The following is a 22,923-nucleotide window of genomic DNA, read 5'->3' on the forward strand; positions in this document are numbered from 1 at the left end:
TGAAGTTGGAAAAAACAGCTTCATAGTGTGGACGGGTGCAGGGCTAAACTGATCTAACGCTGCTAAATCTGACCTAGACTCGTAGTGTAGACCAGGGCTATGAATCTTTGTCTTGAGTGGATTGTACCTTGGCTGCAACTTGAACATGTTGCTCGTCTGAATGCTGACAGACACTCAACAAGGATAGACACTGGCCAAGAAAAATTGGGACTGCCACAATAAAACCAGGATATATCATCTCTGTACCCTCTAAACCAGGTCCTTTCTTGTCTTGGGGGGAGTCTTACAATTGTCCCATTTTTTGAGCTTGGAACAATACCCCATCTCTGCTAAACGCTTATCACTAAGCAGATCTGATTGGACACCTCAGTCTCTTCCATTTGGGATGCTTGTGACCAGAGCTATAGACTCACGCCCACACTCCTTAAAACTAGTAGGTTGATTAGGAAACAGCACAAAGCATTGGAGAAAATGGTTATAAAATAGCAGGCAGCTCTCACACGTCTACACTCATCTATCTCAAGTCTCACTATAAGATGAGTTAGACAGACTTTGCTCTGGAGACAGAGGAACAGAACTGGCCCATTTACATTCTTTAGGGAAACCAAGGAGCTCTTGGGACACATCCTACTTTCCCTGTGTCTCTGAGAGCATCTTCCCATCTGTTTACTCCATTCTAGTGAAAGCAACCCTTGGTGCAACCTGTGTGAGCTTGGGCCCAGTCACCATAATGCTCAGCCATGTCCATGTTTCAGGGCCAAGGGGTGAGCTGATGTTTGCCCTGAGACTGTTTTCTTTCAGCAAGATATCTAAGATGAGGTCCCAGTGCCGCTTGCTCCATTGTTTGGCAGTTAAACCGATTCAGCCTCAATGGCTTGCAAACACTGTTCCCGTGACTGTGCTGGAACTCCCAGCATCCCTGTGACACTCCATCGCTCCCCTCAGAGATCCAATACCTACCCTTCACTGTCAGCCACAAGCATCCCCACATCTGCCACAGACACCAAGGGTCTGGAGTTACGGGGCTTCCCAGAAGACAGCTGTCACAGGAGGCTGTGGTAAGAGGCCTTTTATACACAAATGTCTGAGGTGTTGCTCTGTGGAACCCTGACAGCGCCCTGATCTTTGGGTCTCAGAGTATCTGAGCACCTTGAATGTATTTATCCTCCTGCCACTGCTGTGAGGCAGGGCAGAGCTATTATACACCTGAGCAGAGGCTCAGGTAGCCAATGGCTTGCCCACAGTAAGGGAATGAAACCCACTTCTCTTGCATTGAGTTGCAGAGCCATGCCCAGACCACAGGACCAGCCTTCCAGACTCCTGAATGGTGACAGGCCCGGCTGGATTGTCTGCTGCGCCAGCAGAGCTCCCCCCTGGGCGGCAGAGAGCGGGGATGGCACGGATCCAGTTAGAGAGGTTTGATTCGCTGGCCTGTTCTCCCCCTGCCTCACTGGAGTTTAGAGCAGCCTGAGGGCTGGGCTTACATCAGCCCAGGTAACAGCTTTCTAGAGCACAGCACACTCTGGCCAAGTCCCTGTGAACAGGATCCACCCTATGTTGCCTCCTTCAGGCCTGAGGTGGCCCTGTAGGCACACTGACCTTCCCTCTAAGAATCATAGGATCATAGAATATCAGAGTTGGAAGGGACCTCTGGACGTCATCTAGTCCAACCCCCTGCCCAGAGCAGGACCAATCCCCAACTAAATCATCCCAGCCAGGGCTTTGTCAAGCCTGACCTTAAAAACTTCTAAGGAAGGGGATTCCACCACCTCCCTAGGTAACCCATTCTAGTGTTTCACCACCCTCATAGTGAAAAAGTTTTTCCTAATATCCAACCTAAATCTCCCCCACTGCAACTTGAGACCATTACTCCTTGTCCTGTCATCTGCTATCACTGAGAATAGTCTAGATCCATCCTCTTTGGATCCTCCTTTCAGTTCGTTAAAAGCAGCTACCAAATCCCTCCTCATTCTTCTCTTCCGTAGACTAAACAATCCCAGTTCCCTCAGCCTCTCCTCATAACTCATGTGTTCCAGACCCCTAATCATTTTTGTTGCCCTTCACTGGACTCTCTCCAATTTTTCCACATCCTTCTTGTAGTGTGGGGCCCAAAACTGGACACAGTACTCCGGATGAGGCCTCACCAATGTTGAATAGAGGGGAACGATCATGTCCCTTGATCTGCTGGCAATGCCCCTACTTATAAACCCCAAAATGTCATTGGCCTTCTTGGCACCAAGGGCACACTGTTGACTCATATCCAGCTTCTCATCCACTGTCACCCCGAGGTCCTTCTCTGCAGAACTGCTGCCGAGCCATTCGATCCCTAGTCTGTAGCGGTGCACTGGATTCTTGCGTCCTAAGTGCAGGACTCTGCACTTGTCGCTTTTGAACCTCATCAGATTTCTTTTGGCCCAATCCTCCGATTTGTCTAGGTCCCTCTGTATCCTATCCCTACCCTCCAGCATATCTATCACTCCTCCCAGTTTAGTGTCATCTGAAAACTTGCTGAGGGTGCAATCCACACCATCCTCCAGATCATTAATGAAGATATTGAAGAAAACCGGCCTGAGAACCGACCCTGGGGGCACTCCACTTCATACCGGCTGCCAACTAGACATGGAGCCATTGATCACTACCCGTTGAGCCCGACAATCTAGCCAACTTTCTACCCACCTTGTAGTGCATCCATCCAGCCCATATTTTTTTAACTTGCTGACAAGAATACTGTGGGAGACCATGTCAAAAGCTTTGCTAAAGTCAAGGAATAACACGTCCACTGCTTTCCCTCATCCACAGAACCAGTTATCTCATCACAGAAGACAATTAGATTAGTCAGGCATGACTTGCCCTTGATGAATCCATGCTGACTGTTCCTGATCCCTTTCCTCTCCCCTAAGTGCTTCAGAATTGATTCCTTGAGGACATGCTCCATGATTTTTTTCCGGGGACTGAGGTGAGGCTGACTGGCCTGTAGTTCCCAGGATCCTCCTTCTTCCCTTTTTTAAAGATTGGCACTACATTAGCCTTTTTCCAGTCTTCCGGGACTTCCCCTGATCGCCATGAGTTTTCAAAGATAAGGTCCAAGCAATGACTTACTCTCAACCTGGGATACTTAAAAGAGGAGCCCCCTTTGTGGGGTCACATTAATTTAATCTTCTCCAACACACAGGCTGTCCGACCCTCCAGCCCCATCTTCCTCCTTTACTCAGGAACCCCCACACCCCTGCATCCTACTTGCTGGGAGCAGCGTTTGTTCAGACTTGCCTCTTCTTCCCCTTTTTACTCTGAAGCCTTGCTCCCTGCCCCATCTCTTCCACTAAATCCTGCCCCCTGCTCCTCCACTTTCCTTGACTCTCTGCCTCCCAGCCAGGCCAGAGTCGGGCTATGGTAAGAGCTGCTACCAGAACTCAGGCTGCTGTTTCAATCCCTGAACTGTCCACCTTCCCTGGGTTTCACATCCTGGGTGGGTAAAATGTGGAGAGTCTCTGGCTCCTCAAGGTGTTGTGGCTCTCTGGGTAGCTCTTACCACGTCCTGGCTCTGGGCTGTAGCCTGGGGATGGGGAAGAGTCTCGGGTAAAGGGGAGTAGTAGGGGTGGGACCTTGGGGGAAGAGAAAGGGCAGAGAGGGGGCCTTAGGGTAAAAGGAACCAGGATGGAACAGGTGGCCGTGGCTGTCACTTGTGTTTTTTGTCTACTGTGTGTCCAGTGCTGGAGATGGGGGATGAAATCACTCTTCACTTGACAAACGCCCTGATTATCCTCGCACGAAGATGTTTGCTTTTCACGCTATACACGATTGGATTCATCAGGGGCGGGACCAGCAGGTAGACATAGCCCAGGAGAATCTGAAGCAAGTGAGAAGAGCCATTCCCGAATCTGTGTGTCACAGCCAGGCCGATGTTTGGTGTGTAGAAGAGCAGGACGGCACACAGGTGGGAGACGCAGGTGTTCAGGGCCCTGAGGCACTCCGTGTGGGATGCGATGCTCAGCACTGTTTTGAGGATCATCATGTAAGAGAGGAAGATGAGCAAAGAGTCCAATCCAAACGTGAAGAGAGTAGTAAACAAGCCATAGATGTAGTTGACTGTGATATCCGAACAAGCCAACTTCATGACATCCTGGTGCAGGCAGTAGGAATGCGAGAGGACGTTGGCTCGACAGTATCGGAACCGTTTCAGGAGAATGGGGAATGGTAATGCTACAGCCACCCCTCTTAGCACAAACACCAACCCCATCTTGGCTATTCTTGGTGGAGTTAAGATGGAAGCATATCTCAGTGGGTTACAGATTGCGATGAAACGGTCAAAGGCCATCAGTAACAGCATGGAGGATTCAATTTTTGCAAGTGAGTGGATGAAGAACAGCTGAGCAAAACAAGCATTGAAGCTGATCTCCCTAGAGTTAAACAAGAATATGCCCAGTATCGTCGGTATGGTGGCTATCAATAAGCCAAAATCTGTGACAGCCAACATGGAAAGGAAAATGTACATGGGCTCATGAAGGTTTGGATCTGTTTTTATAATGAACAGAATGACTGAATTTCCTACTATTGAGATAACATATATAAAGCAGAAAGGAATAGAGATCCAGAGATGGAGGTATTCCTGTCCAGCTATGCCAGTGAGAAAGAACACAACAGACTTGAATTTGGTGTCATTGACAGCTGACATAATGTCGTGGGTAGGTCCAAGGAGTTTTGAGCTTTCCTTCCTGAAAGAAAAAAGAACAGGAGACTTGACAATATTTAATGAGACTTCATTCTGCTCTCAATGTAAGTCTGGAGACTCTTAGGAGCTCAAGGAAGATCAGCAAAAACGTAGTCTTGGATTTACATCACTGATAGGAAGATAGGCACTGCAAAACTGGATCAGACCTGAAGTCCATCTAGCTTAGGATCCAGTAGCCAGTTCCAGATGCTTCAGAGGAAGGTGGAAGAAACCTTGCAATAGGCAGCTAGGAGATAACCTGCTCCTAGGGAAAGTTTCCCTCTGAATCCCATAAGTTAGATATATTTTCTGGTGTAAATCTGGAAAGTTTAAGATCCTTCCAAGACTTTCAATCCTTCCAAGTGATTTCAAAGTCAAATGCATGAGTGTTCATGGAAATGGAACTTCATTTCCCACAGGAAAGTAGTCCATTGCTCTCTCTGTCTCTCAGACTGCCTATGTCCTCTATTCATAAAATATCTAGCACACTGGAACAGCATTGTGACAGGCATGGAGCTGCACTGCTATAATGAATGTGTATGTTAAACCCAGTTCTTGGGATGTTTACTGCATAGTGACAGGAGGGAACTATTGGGATATTCATGTTATGGCTACATTCAGTGAAACCAGTATGGCTCTTCTGAGTTTAATAGCAGGCTGCTGAAAAACAAGCAGGAAGGGAAGCAATAGTTCAAGGAAAGCCATTGCTCAATAACCAGCTCATTGAGGTTGAGAGACAGCACCAGAGCTACAAGCTAGCAGAGCCTATTTCTGGGCTCCAGCCACATTACTGGATTCAGAAGACTGTGAAGCTCTTCAGACGGACAGTCATGGACACGGCTGGGGAAGCCTGCAGGCCCTCGGCCTGCCTGAGTCCCGGTCAGAGTGGGAGGACTTGGGGTCAGGAAGTGTACTGTTGTTGAAAACCCTCTTTTTTGCCCTTGTTACTCTTTATTCCTACTGGTTAGACTAAACAGTAGTTTGGTTCAAGAAGGCTGGCTGGTCACTCGTCTCACCACCACTCACAGGCTTCCAAAGGGAAGAACCATTGGTGTCGAGCCCACGCAGACCTGAGGGGCCAAGCAGAGTTGGCCTGCAGTGTCCTGTAGCCCAGGGCGCATTCTGAGGGTGGGAGGATCACAGGATTCCACCCTAGGAGAGGGCAGATTCTGAGGTCTGACATCTGGCTCTTAGAGACCAGAAAACGGCAGAGATGCCAGTAACTTTGAGCAGTATCCAAAGGGCACAAGTGCTGGAGACCTCAGCCAGTCAGGAAATAGAAATATGCCCTACTGGACATGTGACCACAGAGTAACACAGCTCTGAATTCCTGCGGTTACAGTCGAGCAAGAAAATAAAACCTTTGAAAATGCATTTACTGATTAAATTTTCAGGAATAAATAAACCTGAGGTGATTTGGGAACTAGTCACTGACATTCCATGGGGTCTCATCTCTCTCAGTGCCTGGCAGTATCGGGGCCAGAGCACACAGCACCTCTAGACATGGTAGCCCTTGAGAAATCCTGATGTGGGGCATTGGGTTTTAACGCTCGGAGATTGCTCACATTCAATGTGAGATTTTTGTGCAGCTTCAGCAGCCCCATGGAGCGTGGGCACATGCAGAGGAGGGGTTCCCAAGCGAGTTAGCATTGCCCTCTCTCCAGCCCCATCACTGAGCCACCCAGAAAAGCCCAGCAGAGAACCCTCTGCCGCTGCACAGAACATCTGCCCATGGAAACAGCTTCCAGCCTTTACACATCACTTCACATTTTAAAGATAGTGAAACCTGCCAACGTACCCAGTTCCTACTCGGCGTGGAGCTGCTGACACCAGAGGTCTTCACCCAAAAGGAGAAGGAGTCATCTTAGAGATTGCACAGGCAGCAGGCAGTATCTGTACAGACGGGGAGGCAGATGTCTTTATGAAGTCTGCTGGCACATTCCCCTGGGGGCCACTTGGCCTCCAGGGAAGCTCAGATGCTTGGCTTTGGGTGCAACAGATTTAACCCCAGACAGACAACGGCAAACTGCAGGAAGCCAAATCACAGAGGATGTGTGGTAATCCTACCTAACTAGACCACAGCGCAAGCCGTGCTACAGCCTGTATTTCTGGAATCCAGGCTTGTCATCACTGTTTGTATGGTTCTGATTAGTCACATGGCTTCCTTGGGGATGGCTGAGTCATAACGACAATGCTGTCATAGTTGTGATCTTGCTGAAAGAAAATAAAATAGAATAATAATAATTATATCATACCCCCCAGCAGCCCCCTTTCCTGCATTACAAATCCAGGGTGCAGGTCAGGGAAGGAGGATTCCACAATATTTCCTGGGATCATTATGGTGTGGGAGGGGTCCCTTCCCTTCTCCATGAGGAATGAAAAAGGGGACGCAGGATCCTGGGATCCCCAAAGTTTGGCACAGAGCTCAGTGACCCACTGGTAGCTAGGCCCCCCCACCCACAATCTCTGGGCCTCCACAACTGCTCTAGGACCCTCTCCAGCTCCCTGCTACCACAGGCTCATCAGAGATGTGCTACCAGGGCCTGTCACAGTAGCCACTGCCCGCAGCATCTGCTGAACAGGGTGGCGGGTGCTGCACAGAGATGGGAGGGCTGGTAAGAGTAGCTGATGGGCACAATGCCCCAGCCACAGACTGGCCGGGAGGTTTCAACCTTTCCATACCCAGAGTGCAGCCAGAGACTCGGTCAGTGCGACCTTCATTTCCATGATGAGGGAGAGGCGATCAAAAGCCTCCAGTTTCTCTTGGGGGTCCAGGCAGCTGCAGCTGGGCAGCATCCTGGCAGCTGAGCTTTCAGAGAACAACGATCCATTTTTTATGAAAACTCACCTGCAAAAATGGGTGAAAAGGAAACATTTCATTTGAGTCAAAATTTTTCGGGGGGGGGGGGCGGGGACGGAACTCTCTTGTTTTCCAGCCCAACTCTAGCTCCACCCATGAGCCCAGCTCCCTCATGCTACAGGACCACACCCGTACGTGGCAGCACTCATCCCCCATTGGCCTCCCATGAAGAGCACCTGCTTAGGGTGACCATATTTCCCAAGGAGAAAACTGGAGACCCCCAGTTTCTCTCCCCATATGAGACTGTTGACCGTCGCTGGAACCCTACAGGGGCCCACTTAGGTCTCAAGAGGCTGTCACTTTGGCTGCAATGCTGAACACCCTCCCCCGCTCCTCTGCCTCACCCTTTTTGGGGCTGGCATCTTCCGTCACCTCCCCAGAACGTTCTTCCATTCCCCACTTCCCCACTTTTCTCACAGAAGTGGGAATTAGTCCTGTTTCCTCCTCCCAATTGATAAAGTCAGCAAGAGCAACCGGGACAAATGGCTCCTTTTGGGGTGTGGGGGGGAAATAAAAAGATGAGGGAGGCTGAGAGAGGGCTTAAAAAAGGAATTGCCCTGGCCAAAACAGGAAGTATGAGCCCCCTAACATGGACATCTGTTTGGGCGGCTACAACAGCCCTATAACAGAGGGATCCCCGTGGAAAAGGCTTCTCTGCACCAGCCCATCTATCAGAGGAACAATTTAAGACCAGAAGAATGGCCATATGGATTCAGACCAATGTCCATCTAGCCCAGTGTCCTGTCTTCTGATAGTGGCCAGTGCAGTAGGCTCAGATGGAAGGAACAGAACAGGGCAATTATTAAGTGACCCATCCTCCCTTGTCTCCTCCTATCCTCTGGCAGTCAGAGTTTTAGAGACACTCACAGCATGGAGCTGCATCCCTGACCCTCTTGGCTAAGAGCCATTGATGGACCTATCCTCCATGAACTTATATGATTCTTTTTTGGACCCAGTTAAGAATTGTATTGAGTGGAATGTTATCTTGGATGCAACTCGAACAAGTTGCTCCTCTAAATCCTGATAAGCACTCAACAAAGATATATACTGGCCAAGAAGAATCGGGATTGTCGCTCTAAAACTGGGATATATGGTCTCTTTACCCTCTTAACCAGGTCCTTTCCTCTCTTGGGGGGAGTCTCATAATTTTCCCACTCTTCCAGCTGGAAACAACGCCTCATCTATGCTAAAAGATTATCGCCAAGCAGGTTCAATTGGACAGCACAATCCCTTCCCTTTAGGGGGCTTTGTGACCAGCACTGCATAGTCCATCCCAGCCTCCTTCAAAGTAGACGGTTTATTGTCAAATAGCACAAAGCATTAGAGAAAATGGTTTTAAAATAACAGGCAGCTGTCACACGTCTACACTCATCCATCTCACATCTCACTACCAACTGAGTTAGACAGGGTTTGCTCTGGAGATAGAGGAACAGAGCTGGCCCATCTTATGTTCTTTTGGAAAGCCAAGGAGCTCTTGGGACACAGCTTAGTTACCCTGTGTCTATGAGAGCATCTTCCCATCTTTTGGCCATTTTCTTGTGGAAGCAGCCTTTGCTGAAACCTGTGTGAGCCTGGGCCCAGTCACCACAGTGCTCAACCATGTCCATGTTACAGAGCTGAGGTGTGAAACTGACTTTTGCCCCGAGACTGCTTTCTCTCAGCCAGACATCTAAGATGAGGCCCCAGTGACCCTTGCTCCACTGTTTGGCAGTTAGACCCATTGAGCCTCAACGGGTTGCAAATACCGATCGGGTGATTGTGCTGAAACTCCTGGTATCCCTGTGACACTCCATCACTCCCCTCAGAAATCCACTACCGACCCTTCACTCTCAGCCCCGAGCACCCCCAAATGTGTCGCAGACACTAAGGTGCTGGAATCATGGGGCTTCCCAGAGGCCAGCTGTCACAGGAGGCTGTTGTAAGAAGCCTTTTATCAACAAATGTCAGAGGTGATGCTCTATGGAACCCTGACACCGCCCTGATCTTAGGGTCTCAGAGTGTCTGAGCACCTGGAATGTCTCGCCACTGCTGTGAGGCAGGGCAGGGCTCTTATCCACCTGTGCAGAGGCTGAGAGACAGCCAATGGCTTGGCCATGGTGACACATGGCAAGGGAAGCAAACCCAGCAGTCCTGAGTCACAGAGCAGTGTCTGGAGCACAGAACCAGACTTCCAGTCACCAGAGTGGTGACAGGCCTGGCTGGATTCTCTGCTATACCAGCAGATCTCCCCTCTGCGCTGTGGAGATTGAGGATGGTAAGGAGAGGTTTGATTCACTGGCCTGTTCTCACCCTACCGCAGTGGAGTTTAGGGCAGCCTGGGGGCTGGGCTGGCATGCTGTAGCAATGCGGTCTCTGACGGGACACCTCTGAAAGTATCAATTCAGGACAAATTGCTTGGAGCAGGGCAGTCACAGCCCAAGGCTGTGGGTCCTTCACAACTAAGGCACACCAAACCAGGCAAACACAGAGAACTTCGGTTTTACCCCACTCGCGAACCAGAAATCATTTAAGCAATTCCCTCAGACACTCCAGTTTCCCAGTATCACCGCTAGCATCACTGCTTATGGAAATGAATGGTTATGAAAACCAACACCCCAGTGAAAGGAAAAAGGGTCTCCTGATCCCAAAGGACCAAACCCCAGACCCAGGTCAATATAAAAGTCAGATCTTACCCACAAATTATGCTGTTGCCAATCTTTTAGAATCTAAAACCTAACGGTTTATTCATAAAAGAGAGAAATATAGATGAGAGCTAAAATTGGTCAAAGTAATCAATTACATACAGCAATGGCAAAGTTCTTGGTTCAGGCTTGCAGCAGTGATGGAATAAACTGCAGGCTCAAATCAAGTCTCTGGAGTCCATCCAGAGCTTGGGTGGGTCATTCAGGCCATTATTAGGAGCTTCAGTGTAGCAAAGTTCCTCCAGGGGTAAGGAGCAGGATTGAAGACAAAATGGAGAAGATGCAGCTGCCTTTTATAGTCTCTGATTCCAAACACAAGCTTCCCAGCACAGGGCATGGTAAAACCAGTTCTGTCCATAGGCATGTCCCTGCCTTCCTCGCTGAGTCACAAAGTGTACCTGCCTTCTTTCAAAGGGTCAATTGTACAGCTGATGATTGGCCATCAAGCAGGCTAGGTACTGCTAATGCCAAATTATCTGGGGTGTCACCCAGAAGTATAGCGCAAGTTTGGAATACAGACAGCATAGAACCAATACATATAACTTTAAGTACAACAGCAATACATGCATACAGACAGCATGATCATCCCCAGCAAATCATAACCTTTCCATAGACACCTTACACAACAAGCTTTACAATATTTGGTGCCACCATAAGACCTTGGTTGCAACAATGATCAATACGGTCACAGTTCATGTCAATAACTTCACACATACTCCCATTGGTAACAGCTTCTTAGAGCACAGCACACTCTGGCTAAGTCGCTGAGCACAGATGCCACCTCAGGATGCCTCATTCAGGCCTGAGGTGGCCCTGCAGGCACGCTGACCTTCCCTCTGAGATTCTTGCAGTGGCTTACTCTCAGCCTGGGATACTTAAAAGAGGAGCCCCCTTTGTGGGGTCACATTAATTTAGTCTTCTCCAAAACACAGGCTCTCCGATCCTCCGGCCCCATCTTCCTCCTTTGCTCAGGAACATCCCCACCATCTTGCTTGCTGGGGTGACATTTGTTTCAGACATGCCACATCCCCTACTCCCCTTTTTCCCCTGAAGCCCCACCCTGTATCCCATCTCTTCCCACTAAGCCCTGCCTCCTGCTTCTCCACTTTCCCCGATGCTCCGCCTTACATGCAGGCCTGAGTCAGGCCATGGTAAGAGCTGCTCCGGGAGCACTGGCTGCTGTGAGGAACTCCAGACTGTTCACTTTCCCTGACTTCTACATCCTTGGGGGTAAAATGTGGGGAGTCTGGGGCACCTCACAGTGGCTGTGGCTGTCTGGGCAGCTCTTACCATGGCCCAGCTCTGGCTTGAAGCCAGAAGAGGGAGCAAAGTCTCAGTTAAAGGAGAATAGTAGGGGTGGGGCCTTGGGGGAAGAGATGAGGCAAAGAGAGGAGCCTCAGGGAAATAGGAACCAGGATGGAATAGGTGGCCATTGCCGTCACTCATGTTTTTTCTCTCTTCTTTCACACATGCTGGAGCTGGGTGAAGAACTGACCCTTCATTTGACAAAGGCCCTGATTATCCTCACACGAAGATGTCTGCTTTTCACGCTATACACGATTGGGTTTATCAGGGGCGGGACCAGCAGGTAGACGTATCCCAGGAGAATCCTAAGTAAGTGAGAAGAGCTATTCCCAAATCTGTGTATCACAGCCAGGCCAATGTCTGGTATATAGAAGAGCAGGACGGCGCAGATGTGGGAGAAGCAGGTGTTCAGGGCCCTGAGGCACTCCGTGTGGGATGCGATGCTCAGCACTGTTTTGAGGATCATCACATAAGAGAAGAAGATGAGCAGCGAGTCCAACCCCAATGTGAAAACTGTAGTAAACATGCCATAGATGGTGTTGACTGTGATATCTGAACAAGCCAACTTCATGACATCCTGGTGCAGGCAGTAGGAATGCGAGAGGACGTTGGCTCGACAGTATTGGAACCTTTTCAGGAGAAAGGGGAATGGTAATGCGACAGCCAGCCCTCTTACCACAAACACCAACCCCATCTTGGCTATTCTCGGTGGAGTTAAGATGGAAGCATATCTCAGTGGGTTACAGATGGCAACAAAGCGGTCAAAGGCCATCAACAAGAGTACAGCAGATTCAATTTTTGCAAGAAAGTGGATGAAGAACAGCTGGGCAAAACAGGCATTAAGGCTGATCTCCCTAGAGTTAAACAAGTATATGCCCAGGATTGTTGGTATGGTGGATATTGATAAGCCAAGGTCTGAGACGGCCAACATAGAAAGGAAAATATACATGGGCTCATGGAGGCTTGGATCTGTTTTTATAATGAACAGAATGACTGAATTTCCTACTATTGAAATAGCGTACATTAAGATGAAGGGGATAGAGATCCAGATATGGACGTCTTCCTGCCCAGGTATCCCAGTGAAAAGGAATACTGCAGAGTTGAATGTGGTGTCATTCACAGCTGACATAATGGACTGGGCCATTCTGAAGAGTTTTGAGATTTACTTCCTAAAAGAAAAAAAAAGAACAGGAGACTAGATGATATTTAATGAGACATTTTTCTGCTCTCTGTGCCACTTGAGAGATTTTTAGGAGCTTAAGGAAGATCAGCAAATACATATCCTTGGATTTGCAGCACCAATAGGAAGATAGGCACTGCCAGAGTGGATCAGACCTGCAGTTCATCTAGCCCAGTATCCAGTGACCAATTCCAGATGATACAGAGGAAAGTGGAAGAAGCCCTGCAATAGGCAGCTATGAGATAACCTGCTCCCAGGAAAAGTGTCCCCCTGACACCAACTAGTTAGACATATTTTGTGATGTAAATCTGGAAAGTTTAGAGCTCTTCCAAGACTTTAAAAAACAAATCCTCATGACTGTAATTGGATTTTCTGGTTACCCATATCAACCTCCAGGCCCTCTTTGAATCATACTTAGCCCTTGGCCCCATTCGTATCTTGTGGCTTTGAGTTCCACAGCCAACTTGAGCACTGTGTGATTGTACAGTTGCGACCTTCCTAAAGACACCCTTTCTGGCCCTCCACTTCTGAGTGTGACCCGTTGTATCATATGTATGAGATGGTAAAGACATGGCAAGCGCAGTGAAAACAGTCATTCTATAGAGCTGAAAACAGTGATTCTATTTAGCTGTCCTGCATTGAAGCTACGTATAAACATGTTTTATTGCTTCTGTAGAGGTTATGATCTACTGAATCTATTAATCCTGTTTGTATACATGTCTCATTTTTGCATTCAAAGTTATGAATATTGGCTGCATACTTGTTTAATTCTGAGTAGGTTTCAGTGAAGCAGTTGGTCAGCTTCCTGAGAAAAGACTATTCTCAGTAAGTGCCCGATCAAGAAGCCCTTATGCCAACAATGAACTAGGAGATGCCGATCCACATCTGGGCTTTCCCAGGAATGTGGCTTGGCTGATAGGGAACTCAGTCATGTGTGGACATGTGACTTGCCCGGGGGACCCCAAAACTCCATTTTGCAGCTGGACTTTGTATAGGGGAGTGGAGGGGGTCTCCACCCACAAGATGTTCTGTCTGTTACTACTTGGAACCTCTTAAATCCTACTTTCCGTATTTAATACAATCACTTTTCACTTTTTAATTGACCCAGAGTATGTATTAATACCTGGTCAGGGGTGCAAACAGCTGTGCATACCTCTCTATCAGTGTTATAGAGGGTGAACCAACTGATGACTGGTTAACCTTCCCTTCATAAATATAAAGGGAAGGGTAACCACCTTTCTGTATACAGTGCTACGAAATCCCTCCTGGCCAGAAGCAAAGTCCTTTTACCTGTAAAGGGTTAAGAAGCTCAGGTAACCCGGCTGGCACCTGACCCAAAATGACCAATGAGGGGACAAGATACTTTCAAACCTGGAGGCGGGGGAAAGGCTTTTGTCTGTCTGCGTGATACCTTTGCCGGGAACAGATCAAGGATGCAAGCCTTCCAACTCCTGTAAAGTTAGTTAGTAATCTAGCTAGAAAATGAGTTAGGTTTTCTTTGTTTTGGCTTGTGAAATTCACTGTGCTGGAGGGAATGTGTATTCCTGTTTTTGTGTCTTTTTGTAAACTAAGGTTTCAGAGTAACAGCCATGTTAGTCTGTATTCGCAAAAAGAAAAGGAGTACTTGTGGCACCCTAGAGACTAACCAATTTATTTGAGCATAAGCTTTCGTGAGCTGTAGCTCAAATAAATTGGTTAGTCTCTACGGTGCCACAAGTACTCCTTTTCTTTTTGTAAACTAAGGCTTTGCCTCGAGGGATTCTCTGTGTTTTGAATCTGACTGCCTGTAAGATTATCTTTCATTCTGATCTTACAGAGTTGTTCTCCTATCTTTTTTTTTTGTTGTTCTTCTAATAAAGTTATTTTTTTTAAGAATCTGATTGGGTTTTTGGGTCTTAAAAATTCAAGGCTGGTTTGTGCTCACCTTGTTTATTCTCAAGCGTCCCCAGGAAAGGGGGTGTAAGGGCTTGTGGGGATATTTGGGGGAAATAAGAACTCCAAGTGGTCCTGTCTCTGTTCTTTGTCTAAATCACTTGGGTGGTGGCAGCATACTGTTCAAAGACAAGGCAAAATGTGTGCCTTGGGAAAGTTTTTAACCTAAGCTGGTAAAAATAAGTTTAGAGTTTTTTTCATGCGGGTCCCCACATCTGTACCCTAGAGCTTAGAGTGGGAAGGCAACTGAGAAGGGTAAAATGGATTATTTAGGGTTTGGACCCCATTGGGAGTTGGACATCTGTGTGTTAAAGACAGGCACACTTCTGTAAGCTGCTCTGAGTTAAGCTTTCAGTTTGTGGGATGTGATTCAGATCTCGGTCTGGGTTTGCAGCGGGCTAGTAGGTCTGGCTCAAACCCGGCAGGGCACTGAAGTCCTAAGCTGACAGAGCAGGAAAGCAGGAGCAGACGTAGTCCTGGCACATCAGGTGGCAGCCTCCAAGGGGGGATCTGTGACCCAACCAGCCACACTCTCCCTGTGTAAGGGTCTGTAGATTTTTAGCAAGTTACAAGGTAACACAGAGAGTTACTTCATAGAATCATAGAATCATAGAATATCAGGGTTGGAAGGGACCCCAGAAGGTCATCTAGTCCAACCCCCTGCTCGAAGCAGGACCAATTCCCAGTTAAATCATCCCAGCCAGGGCTTTGTCAAGCCTGACCTTAAAAACCTCTAAGGAAGGAGATTCTACCACCTCCCTAGGTAACGCATTCCAGTGTTTCACCACCCTCTTAGTGAAAAAGTTTTTCCTAATATCCAATCTAAACCTCCCCCACTGCACCTTGAGACCATTACTCCTCGTTCTGTCATCTGCTACCATTGAGAACAGTCAAGAGCCATCCTCTTTGGAACCCCCTTTCAGGTAGTTGAAAGCAGCTATCAAATCCCCCCTCATTCTTCTCTTCTGCAGGCTAAACAATCCCAGCTCCCTCAGCCTCTCCTCATATCTCATGTGTTCCAGTCCCCTTCAGCTGGGCGGAGGAAGGGATGGCATCACAAAAGTGTGAATATGCAAACACTAGGTTTGCGCTAATGTCAAGCTGAGTGTGCAAGTTACTTCAGCCATGCTCATGTAACAGGTGATGGACGTAAATTGCATGCAAGCTCTGTTACACTCCCCTTTCCTGCCCCTCAGCTCTCGTGATTGTTGAAATACAAACTATCAGTTCTTTTCTCTCAGGACTTTTTGGAAAGTCTTGCCCAGGTATTGCAGAGGGTTTGTGTTCATCACCCTGAACGTCAGTGTTAGAAAGAGCTTCTGGTCAGTGACCAGGAGACAGTATCGTACAACTGTTTACTGAACAAAGCGTTAATAGCACAAACCCATTTTGAATACTAGTTGGAGTACTTCTGAAATACTTTCTAGAGTCAAAGAGATTAAGCACAAAGTTACCACTGCTCCTTGCCTTCGAGATTGCAACAACTCTGCAGCAGGCTCTCAACATCTATTCATGTCATGAAAGTGTAGTTTGTAATATTTGTATTACAATTAAAAGTTCTGGCATAATATTTACACATCTGGACTTTGGTACACACACGTCAACCCATTGTTTCCCCTCTCATCTTCCTTCAGAGATGATTTCTCATTGTCATGTCAGAGTGTGACTTACAGTGTTGTGTTTGTCATCTGGATTTCTTCAGAACCTGTAGAGATCGCAGTGTCTCAGCCATCAGTCAGTTGCTTGTCTGCCAACAAAAGTCCAATAACTCCTCTGTCCCTGGGTTAATAGCTGACGGGTTCTCCTCAGGTTCTGTTCTGTCAGTCTGTAGCCTGTATCCGGAGTGGTAACAGGCATTGGGGTCAGTATAGAAAATATTCATTCCCTGAGCTCTCACTCTCCAGTACAGAGTAATCCCAACACCTCTTATTTGCACCATGATGTGGATTTACAAGAAGTGGATTCAAAGTCAAATGCATGAGTATTCATGGAAATGGAACCTCATTTCACACACAAATGTTCTCTATTGCTTGCTCTCTCTCTCTCTCTCTCTCTCTCTGAATGTCTATGTCCTGAACTCATAAAATACATCACACACTGAAATGACATTGGGACAGGCATGGAGCTGAGCTGCCATAATGAATGTGTCTGTAAAACCCAGTTCTTGGGATGTTTGCTGTAGAGCTATATTGGGTTGACTATTGGGGTATTTAAGCTATGACTGTATTAGGTGAAACTAGCCTGGCTCTTCTTACTTTAACACCAGGCTTCTGGAAAAGAAGCAATAGCTAAAGAAAAGCGGTCTCTCAGTCACCCCCCCACCCAGGGAGGTGGAGAGACAACACTGGAGCTATGTGCTGGGAGAGCCTATTTCTGGGCTCCAGCCATGTCGCTGAGTTCACAATGCTGAGAAGCTCTTCACACAGACATGCTCAGACATCGCTGGGGAAGTCTGAAGTCCCTCGGCCTGCCCGGGTCCTCATCAGAGTGGATCCAGAATGGAGCCAGCCTGCAGCCTTTACGCTTCACTTCACATTTTAAAGACGGTGAAACCTGCCAACGTACCCAATTCCTGCTAGAAGAGAAGCCGCCAGAGGTCTTCATCCTAGAGGACAAGGAGTCATCGGAGCGGTTGCATGGGCAGCAGGCAGTCTCTGTTCAGACGGGGAGGCAGGTGTCTATATGAAGATGCCGGCACTTTCCCCTGGGGACCACTTGGCCATTTGGGAACCTGAGATGCTTGGCTAAGTGTGCACCAGCTTTAACCCCTCTCATGACCTATGGCAGGAGACCAAATCACAGGGGACGTGTGGTGAGGCTACCCAACTGGACTGCAGTGTCAGCCCTGCTGCAGGCTCTATTCCTTGTATCTGGGCTTCTCATCCCTGTTCATATAGTTCCAGTTAGTCACAGGGCTACCTCAAAGGTGGCCAAGTGGTAATGATGATGCTGTCACAGCTGTGATCCTGCTGAAATAAAATATAATATAATAGTAATTATTATTAACAACGTAGGACCGGATTTCTCCCCGGCAGCCCCCTGTCCTGAATGACAAACCCAGGGTGTAGGCCAGGGAAGGGAGAGTCCACAAGGCTCCCTACATGGAAATTTCCCTTGGATTGTTCTGGGAAGGGGGGTGTTCCTTCCCTTCTCCCTTATGAATTAAAAGGGGGACGAAGGATCCAGGGATCCCCAAAGTTAGGCACAGATCTCAGTGATCCACTGGTAGCTAGACCTACCCACGCACAATCTCTGGGCCTCCACAATTGTTCTCGGAACCTCTCCAGCTCTCTGCTAGCACAGGCTGATCAGAGAAGTGCTACCAGGGCCAGTCACAGTAGCTACTGCCTGCAGGATCTGCTGGAGAGGCGTTGTACAGTTTGAAGGGGGCTGCATGGAGATGGGAATTGCAGAGTGCAGCCATAGACTCAGTCAGTCCAACCTTCATTTACGTTATGACGATGAGGCAGATGAAAAGACTCTAGTTTCTCTTTGGGATCCAGGCAGTTGCAGCTGGGCAGTAACTTTCAGATTAAAATGATCCTTTTTCTATGAATACTCTGCCCAAAAAAGTGAATGAAAAGGAAACACTTCACTTTGGGTCAAAATGTTTCATGGAGTGAAAAAAAAATTGTTTTCCAGCCCAGCTCTTGCTCAACCCATGAGCCTCTGTCCCTCATGCTACAGGACCTCACCCCTAGGTGGCAGCACTAGCCCCGAATTCGCCTCCCATGAAGAACAGGAACTTAGGGTGACCGTATTTACCAATGAGAAAACTGGAGACCCTCAGCTGCTCAACCAAGGATGTCTCCCTCCCTCACACGAGATTGTTGCACGTGGCTGGAACCCTAGAGGAGCCCACCCAGTGCTTAGGAAGCTGTCAACTTTGCCTGGAACGCTGATCTTCCCTCCCGCCCCATCTCACCCCATTTCGGGGGCTGGCTTCTCCATTCACCTTCCCTGAAGATTCTTCCATTCCCCACTTCCCCACGTTTTTCACAGAAGTGGGCATTTGTCCCATTTCCTCCTCCCAGCTGGTCAAGTCACCAAGACCAACCAAGACAAATGGCTCCTTTTGACATTAAAAAAAAGTTGGTGTGGCTGGGAGAGAACTTAAAAAAGGGACTGTCCTGGTCAAAACGGGACGTGTGGTCACCCTACCATGGATGTCTGCTAGGGTGGCTGCACCAGCTTTATAACAGAGGGAGCCCCTGGAAAAGGCTTGTCTCCACCAGCCCATCCATCGGAGGAACAATTTAAGAACAGAGGAGTGGCCATATGGATTCAGACCAATGTCCATCTACCCCCGTGTCCTGTCTTCTGATAGTGGCCAGTGCCAGGTGCTTCAGAGGGAATGGACAGAAGAGGGCGATTATCAAGCGGCCCATCCTCCGTCATCTGATCCCGTCTTCTGACGGTCAGTGGTTTTGAGACACCCACAGCATGGGGTTGTGTCCGTGACCATCTTGGCTAAGAGCTGTGGAGGAAAAATCCAGTAGGCCTAAACTTCCTGTTAGGATATAGATATTCAGGCCTGTCTGCAAAGGCCTGTACTTTAAGAATTTAGGTGTATTCTTATCACTTGGTTAGTTCTACAGGTATAAAAGAAAGAATCAAAATCACTGTCTGCTGGAGTAAGGGCCTTCTCTTACTGTGACAGTCTGAGGCCCTGTTCTTAGGCTAAGGCCTTTGGCTAAGCAGCAGAGGCAGCCATAAGCTAGGAAGCGACCGGTCACCTCCTCACATTCCAAACTAGTCACATTGAAATAAGGTGCTATTGGGCTGTTAGGCCCTATCAAGACAGGATTGTATTCCTATCACCTCCAGAGAAAAGGAAGTGCCTAGAAAATACAAAAGGAAACTTAGTTTGATAGCATCCTGTCTGGCAAGAACTCACTTACCAATAGCTGGGATGTGAAATCCTCACTTCTGTATTGTTTTGTCATTATAGTTCCCACTTTGTTATTGTTTGTCTGTATAATCACTATCTGGTTCTGTGATTGTTCCTGTCTGCTGTATAATTAATTTTGCTGGGTGTAAACTAATGAAGGTGGTGGGATATAATTGGTTACATAATCATGTTACAATATGTTAGGATTGGTTAGTTAAATTTCAGGAAAATGATTGGTTAAGGTATAGCTAAGCAGAACTCAAGTTTTACTATATTATCTGTAGTCAATGAGGAAGTGAGTGGGTGTGGGTGGGAGGGGGTGGGTGTGTGTGTGGGTGAGGGAAATGGGAACAGGGAATGGGAGTAAGGAAGTTGGAATCATGTTTGTCTAAGGGTAGGAATGGGAACAGGGACTCAGGTGTAAGGCTCTGTGGTGTCAGAGCTGGGAAGGAGGATACTAAGGAAGGAAACTGGAATCATGCTTGCTGGAAGTTCACCCCAATAAACATCAAATTGTTTGCACCTTTGGACTTCAGGTATTGTTACTCTCTGTTCATGCGAGAAGGACCAGGGAAGTAAGTGGGTGAAGGAATAAGCCCCCTAACACTTCCCAAGTAGGCCTAAAGCTTTGGTCAAGCTAACTGTGTATAGAGAGCATAAAAAGAGAGTCAGAAAAATTCCAGTGTGGGGCAATTGCAGCAACATAGCTTAAGAAATATCACCCTACCAGCTAGAAATTAGGAAAGACCCGTTAACCGCAAAGAACAACTTGTTAATAACAGGAAAATCTTGTTTCGCTATATCCTAAATAAGGAAAGCTCCTGTTAGAGCTTGCACTATATGCCAAATAAGGGAAAATGCTCTTAAAGGATGTGTGCCTAACAAATTGTGATTTTCAGCTACATAAACTCCTGTATTTCCTGCTTATGCAGAGCAACTATGGCTGACTCTCCCTTTATACGTATACTTGAATAAGGGATCCTCAGGTGATTCTGATTTGAAACAGAAGACATGGTTAATTTCCCACCACAGAGCCACAGATGGAACTATCTTCCATGAACTTACCTAGTCATTTTTTTACCCGGTTAATAATTGTCTTGAGTGGAATGTTATCTTGGACGCAACTTGAAGAAGTTGCTCCTCTGAATCCTGATAGGCACTCAATAAGGATATACACTGGCCATGAAGAACCGGGATTGTCACAGTAAAACTGGGATATATGGTCTCTTTACCTTCTTAACCAGGTCCTTTCCTGTCTTGGGGAAAGTCTCAAAATTGTCCCATTCTTGCAGCTGGGAACGGAACCTCATCTATGCTAAAAGATTATAGTGACGGGTTGGGTCACAGAAACTCCTTCAAGACTGCCACTAGATGTGCTGGGATGCCAAAGAGAACACACACCCCTGCCAGAAAAGGCTTCTCTCCATTCCCATCTTGCTGAGCTAGGCACACCAGTTGGCTCCAGCACAGATCAAGAGGTTGGGCCATGCCCCCCTGCAGTTCACAGAAACTAAGGTTCACTTAACCCAGGGGCTTCTCAGTTAACAGGGACTTTCCCAGCACCCAGTAATCAGTCTTTCTGGGAGCCTAAACCCCAAATAAATCCGTTTTACTCTGTATAAAGCTTATATAGGGTAAACGTATAAATTGTCTGGCCCCTATAACACTGATAGAGAGATATGCACAGCTGTTTGCTCCCCCAGGTATTAATCACTTACTCTGATTAATTAATAAACAAAAAATATTTTATTAAGTATAAAAGGTGGGATTTAAGTGGTTCCAAGTAATTACAGACAGAACAAAGTAAGTTACCAGGCAAAATAAAACAAAACATGCAAGTCTAAGCCTAATACATTAAGAAACTGAATACAGGTAAATCTCATCTTCAGAGATGTTCCAATAAGCTTTTTTCACAGACTATACTCCTTCCTAGTGTGGAACCAATCCTTTCCCCTGGTACAGTCCTTCTTAGTTCCAGCAGGCATCTTAGGTGAAAAGCAGGGGATTCCACATGACTGGGGCCTTTGTTCTGTTACATCCAATTTTATAGCTTGTGCACAAGGCGGGAATCCTTTGTCTCTCTCTGGGTTCCCAGCCCTCCTTCTAAATGGAAAGGCACGAGGTTAAAGATGGATTCCAGTACCAGGTGACATGGTCACATGTCCATGAACAATTCAGCTTTTTGCAGGCTGACACCATTGTTTCCATGTTAGTTTGAACGTTCCCAGAAAAGTTCAGATGTGGATTGGCATCTCCCAAAGTCTATTGTTAGTTAAGTACTCCCAATTACTTGAATCGTCCCTTCACAATATGTTGGCCAAATCTCCCTTATGTGTTTCCTACAGCAAACACTTCAAATAAAAGCATAGAAGCAGTGCTCATAACTTCAGATATAAAAATGATACATGGATAGAAATAGGATGAACACATTCAGTAGATAATAACCTTTGCAAAGATATGTTACATGGCGTACCTAGCACAAAGCATATTCCAGTTATGTCATATTTACACTCATAAGCATATTTCCATAAACAAATAGAGTGCAACATCACAATTATCACAAAGCAAGTCTGATTGGACAGCACAGTCTCTTCCCTTTAGGGGGTTTTGTGACCAGCACTACAAAGTCCACCCCAGCCTCCTTCAAAGTAGAAGGTTTATTGTCAAATAGAACAAAGCATTAGAGAAAATGGATTTAAAATAACAGGCAGCTGTCACACGTCTATACTCATCTATCTCACGTCTCACTACCAACTGAGTTAGACAGGGTTTGCTCTGGAAATAGAGGAACAGAGCTGGCCCATCTTACATTCTTTTGGAAAGCCAAGGAGCTCTTGGGACACAGCTTAGTTTCCCTGTGTCTCTGAGAACATCTTCCCATCTTTTGTCCCCTTTCTTGTGGAAGCAGCCTTTGCTGAAACCTGTGTGAGCCTGGGCCCAGTCACCACAGTGCTCAGCCTGCTGTGAGGCAGGGCAGGGCTATTATCCACCTGTCCAGAGAATCAGAGACAGCCAATGGCTTGACCAAGGTGACACATGTCAGGGAATCAAACACAGCAGTCCTGAGTCACAGAGCAGTGCCTGGACCACAGGACCAGACTTCCAGTCTCCTGAGTGGTGACAGGCCTGGCTGGATTCTCTGGTCTGCCAGCAGAGATTGAGAATGGCAAGAATCCCTGCACTTCAGAGATTGAGAATGGCAAGGAGCAAGTTACAGTGATTTGATTCACTGGCCTGTTCTCACCCTACAGCGTGGAGTCAAGAGCAGCCTGGGGACTGGGCTGACATACTCTCATTGGTAACAGCTTCCTAGAGCACAGAACACCCAGACCAAGTCCCTGAGGACAGATGCCACCTCAGGATGCC

At 47.3% G+C, this 22,923-nt stretch overlaps 2 protein-coding genes across 2 annotated transcripts; both read right to left on the reverse strand.

Moving 5' to 3' along the window:
• Window positions 1-3,736: 3,736 nt before the first annotated feature.
• LOC140896612 (olfactory receptor 51G2-like) lies at window positions 3,737-4,672 on the reverse strand. Its single transcript, XM_073308546.1, has one exon. It carries the CDS (start codon window positions 4,670-4,672, stop codon window positions 3,737-3,739), a length of 936 nt encoding a protein of 311 aa, XP_073164647.1.
• Window positions 4,673-11,747: 7,075 nt separating this feature from the next.
• LOC140896664 (olfactory receptor 51G2-like) lies at window positions 11,748-12,683 on the reverse strand. The gene has a single exon (XM_073308666.1). It carries the CDS (start codon window positions 12,681-12,683, stop codon window positions 11,748-11,750), a length of 936 nt encoding a protein of 311 aa, XP_073164767.1.
• Between the last annotated feature and the right edge of the window lie 10,240 nt (window positions 12,684-22,923).

The sequence above is a fragment of the Lepidochelys kempii genome, chromosome 1 (assembly GCF_965140265.1).
Source record: "Lepidochelys kempii isolate rLepKem1 chromosome 1, rLepKem1.hap2, whole genome shotgun sequence".
Classification (NCBI taxonomy): Eukaryota; Metazoa; Chordata; order Testudines; family Cheloniidae; genus Lepidochelys; species Lepidochelys kempii.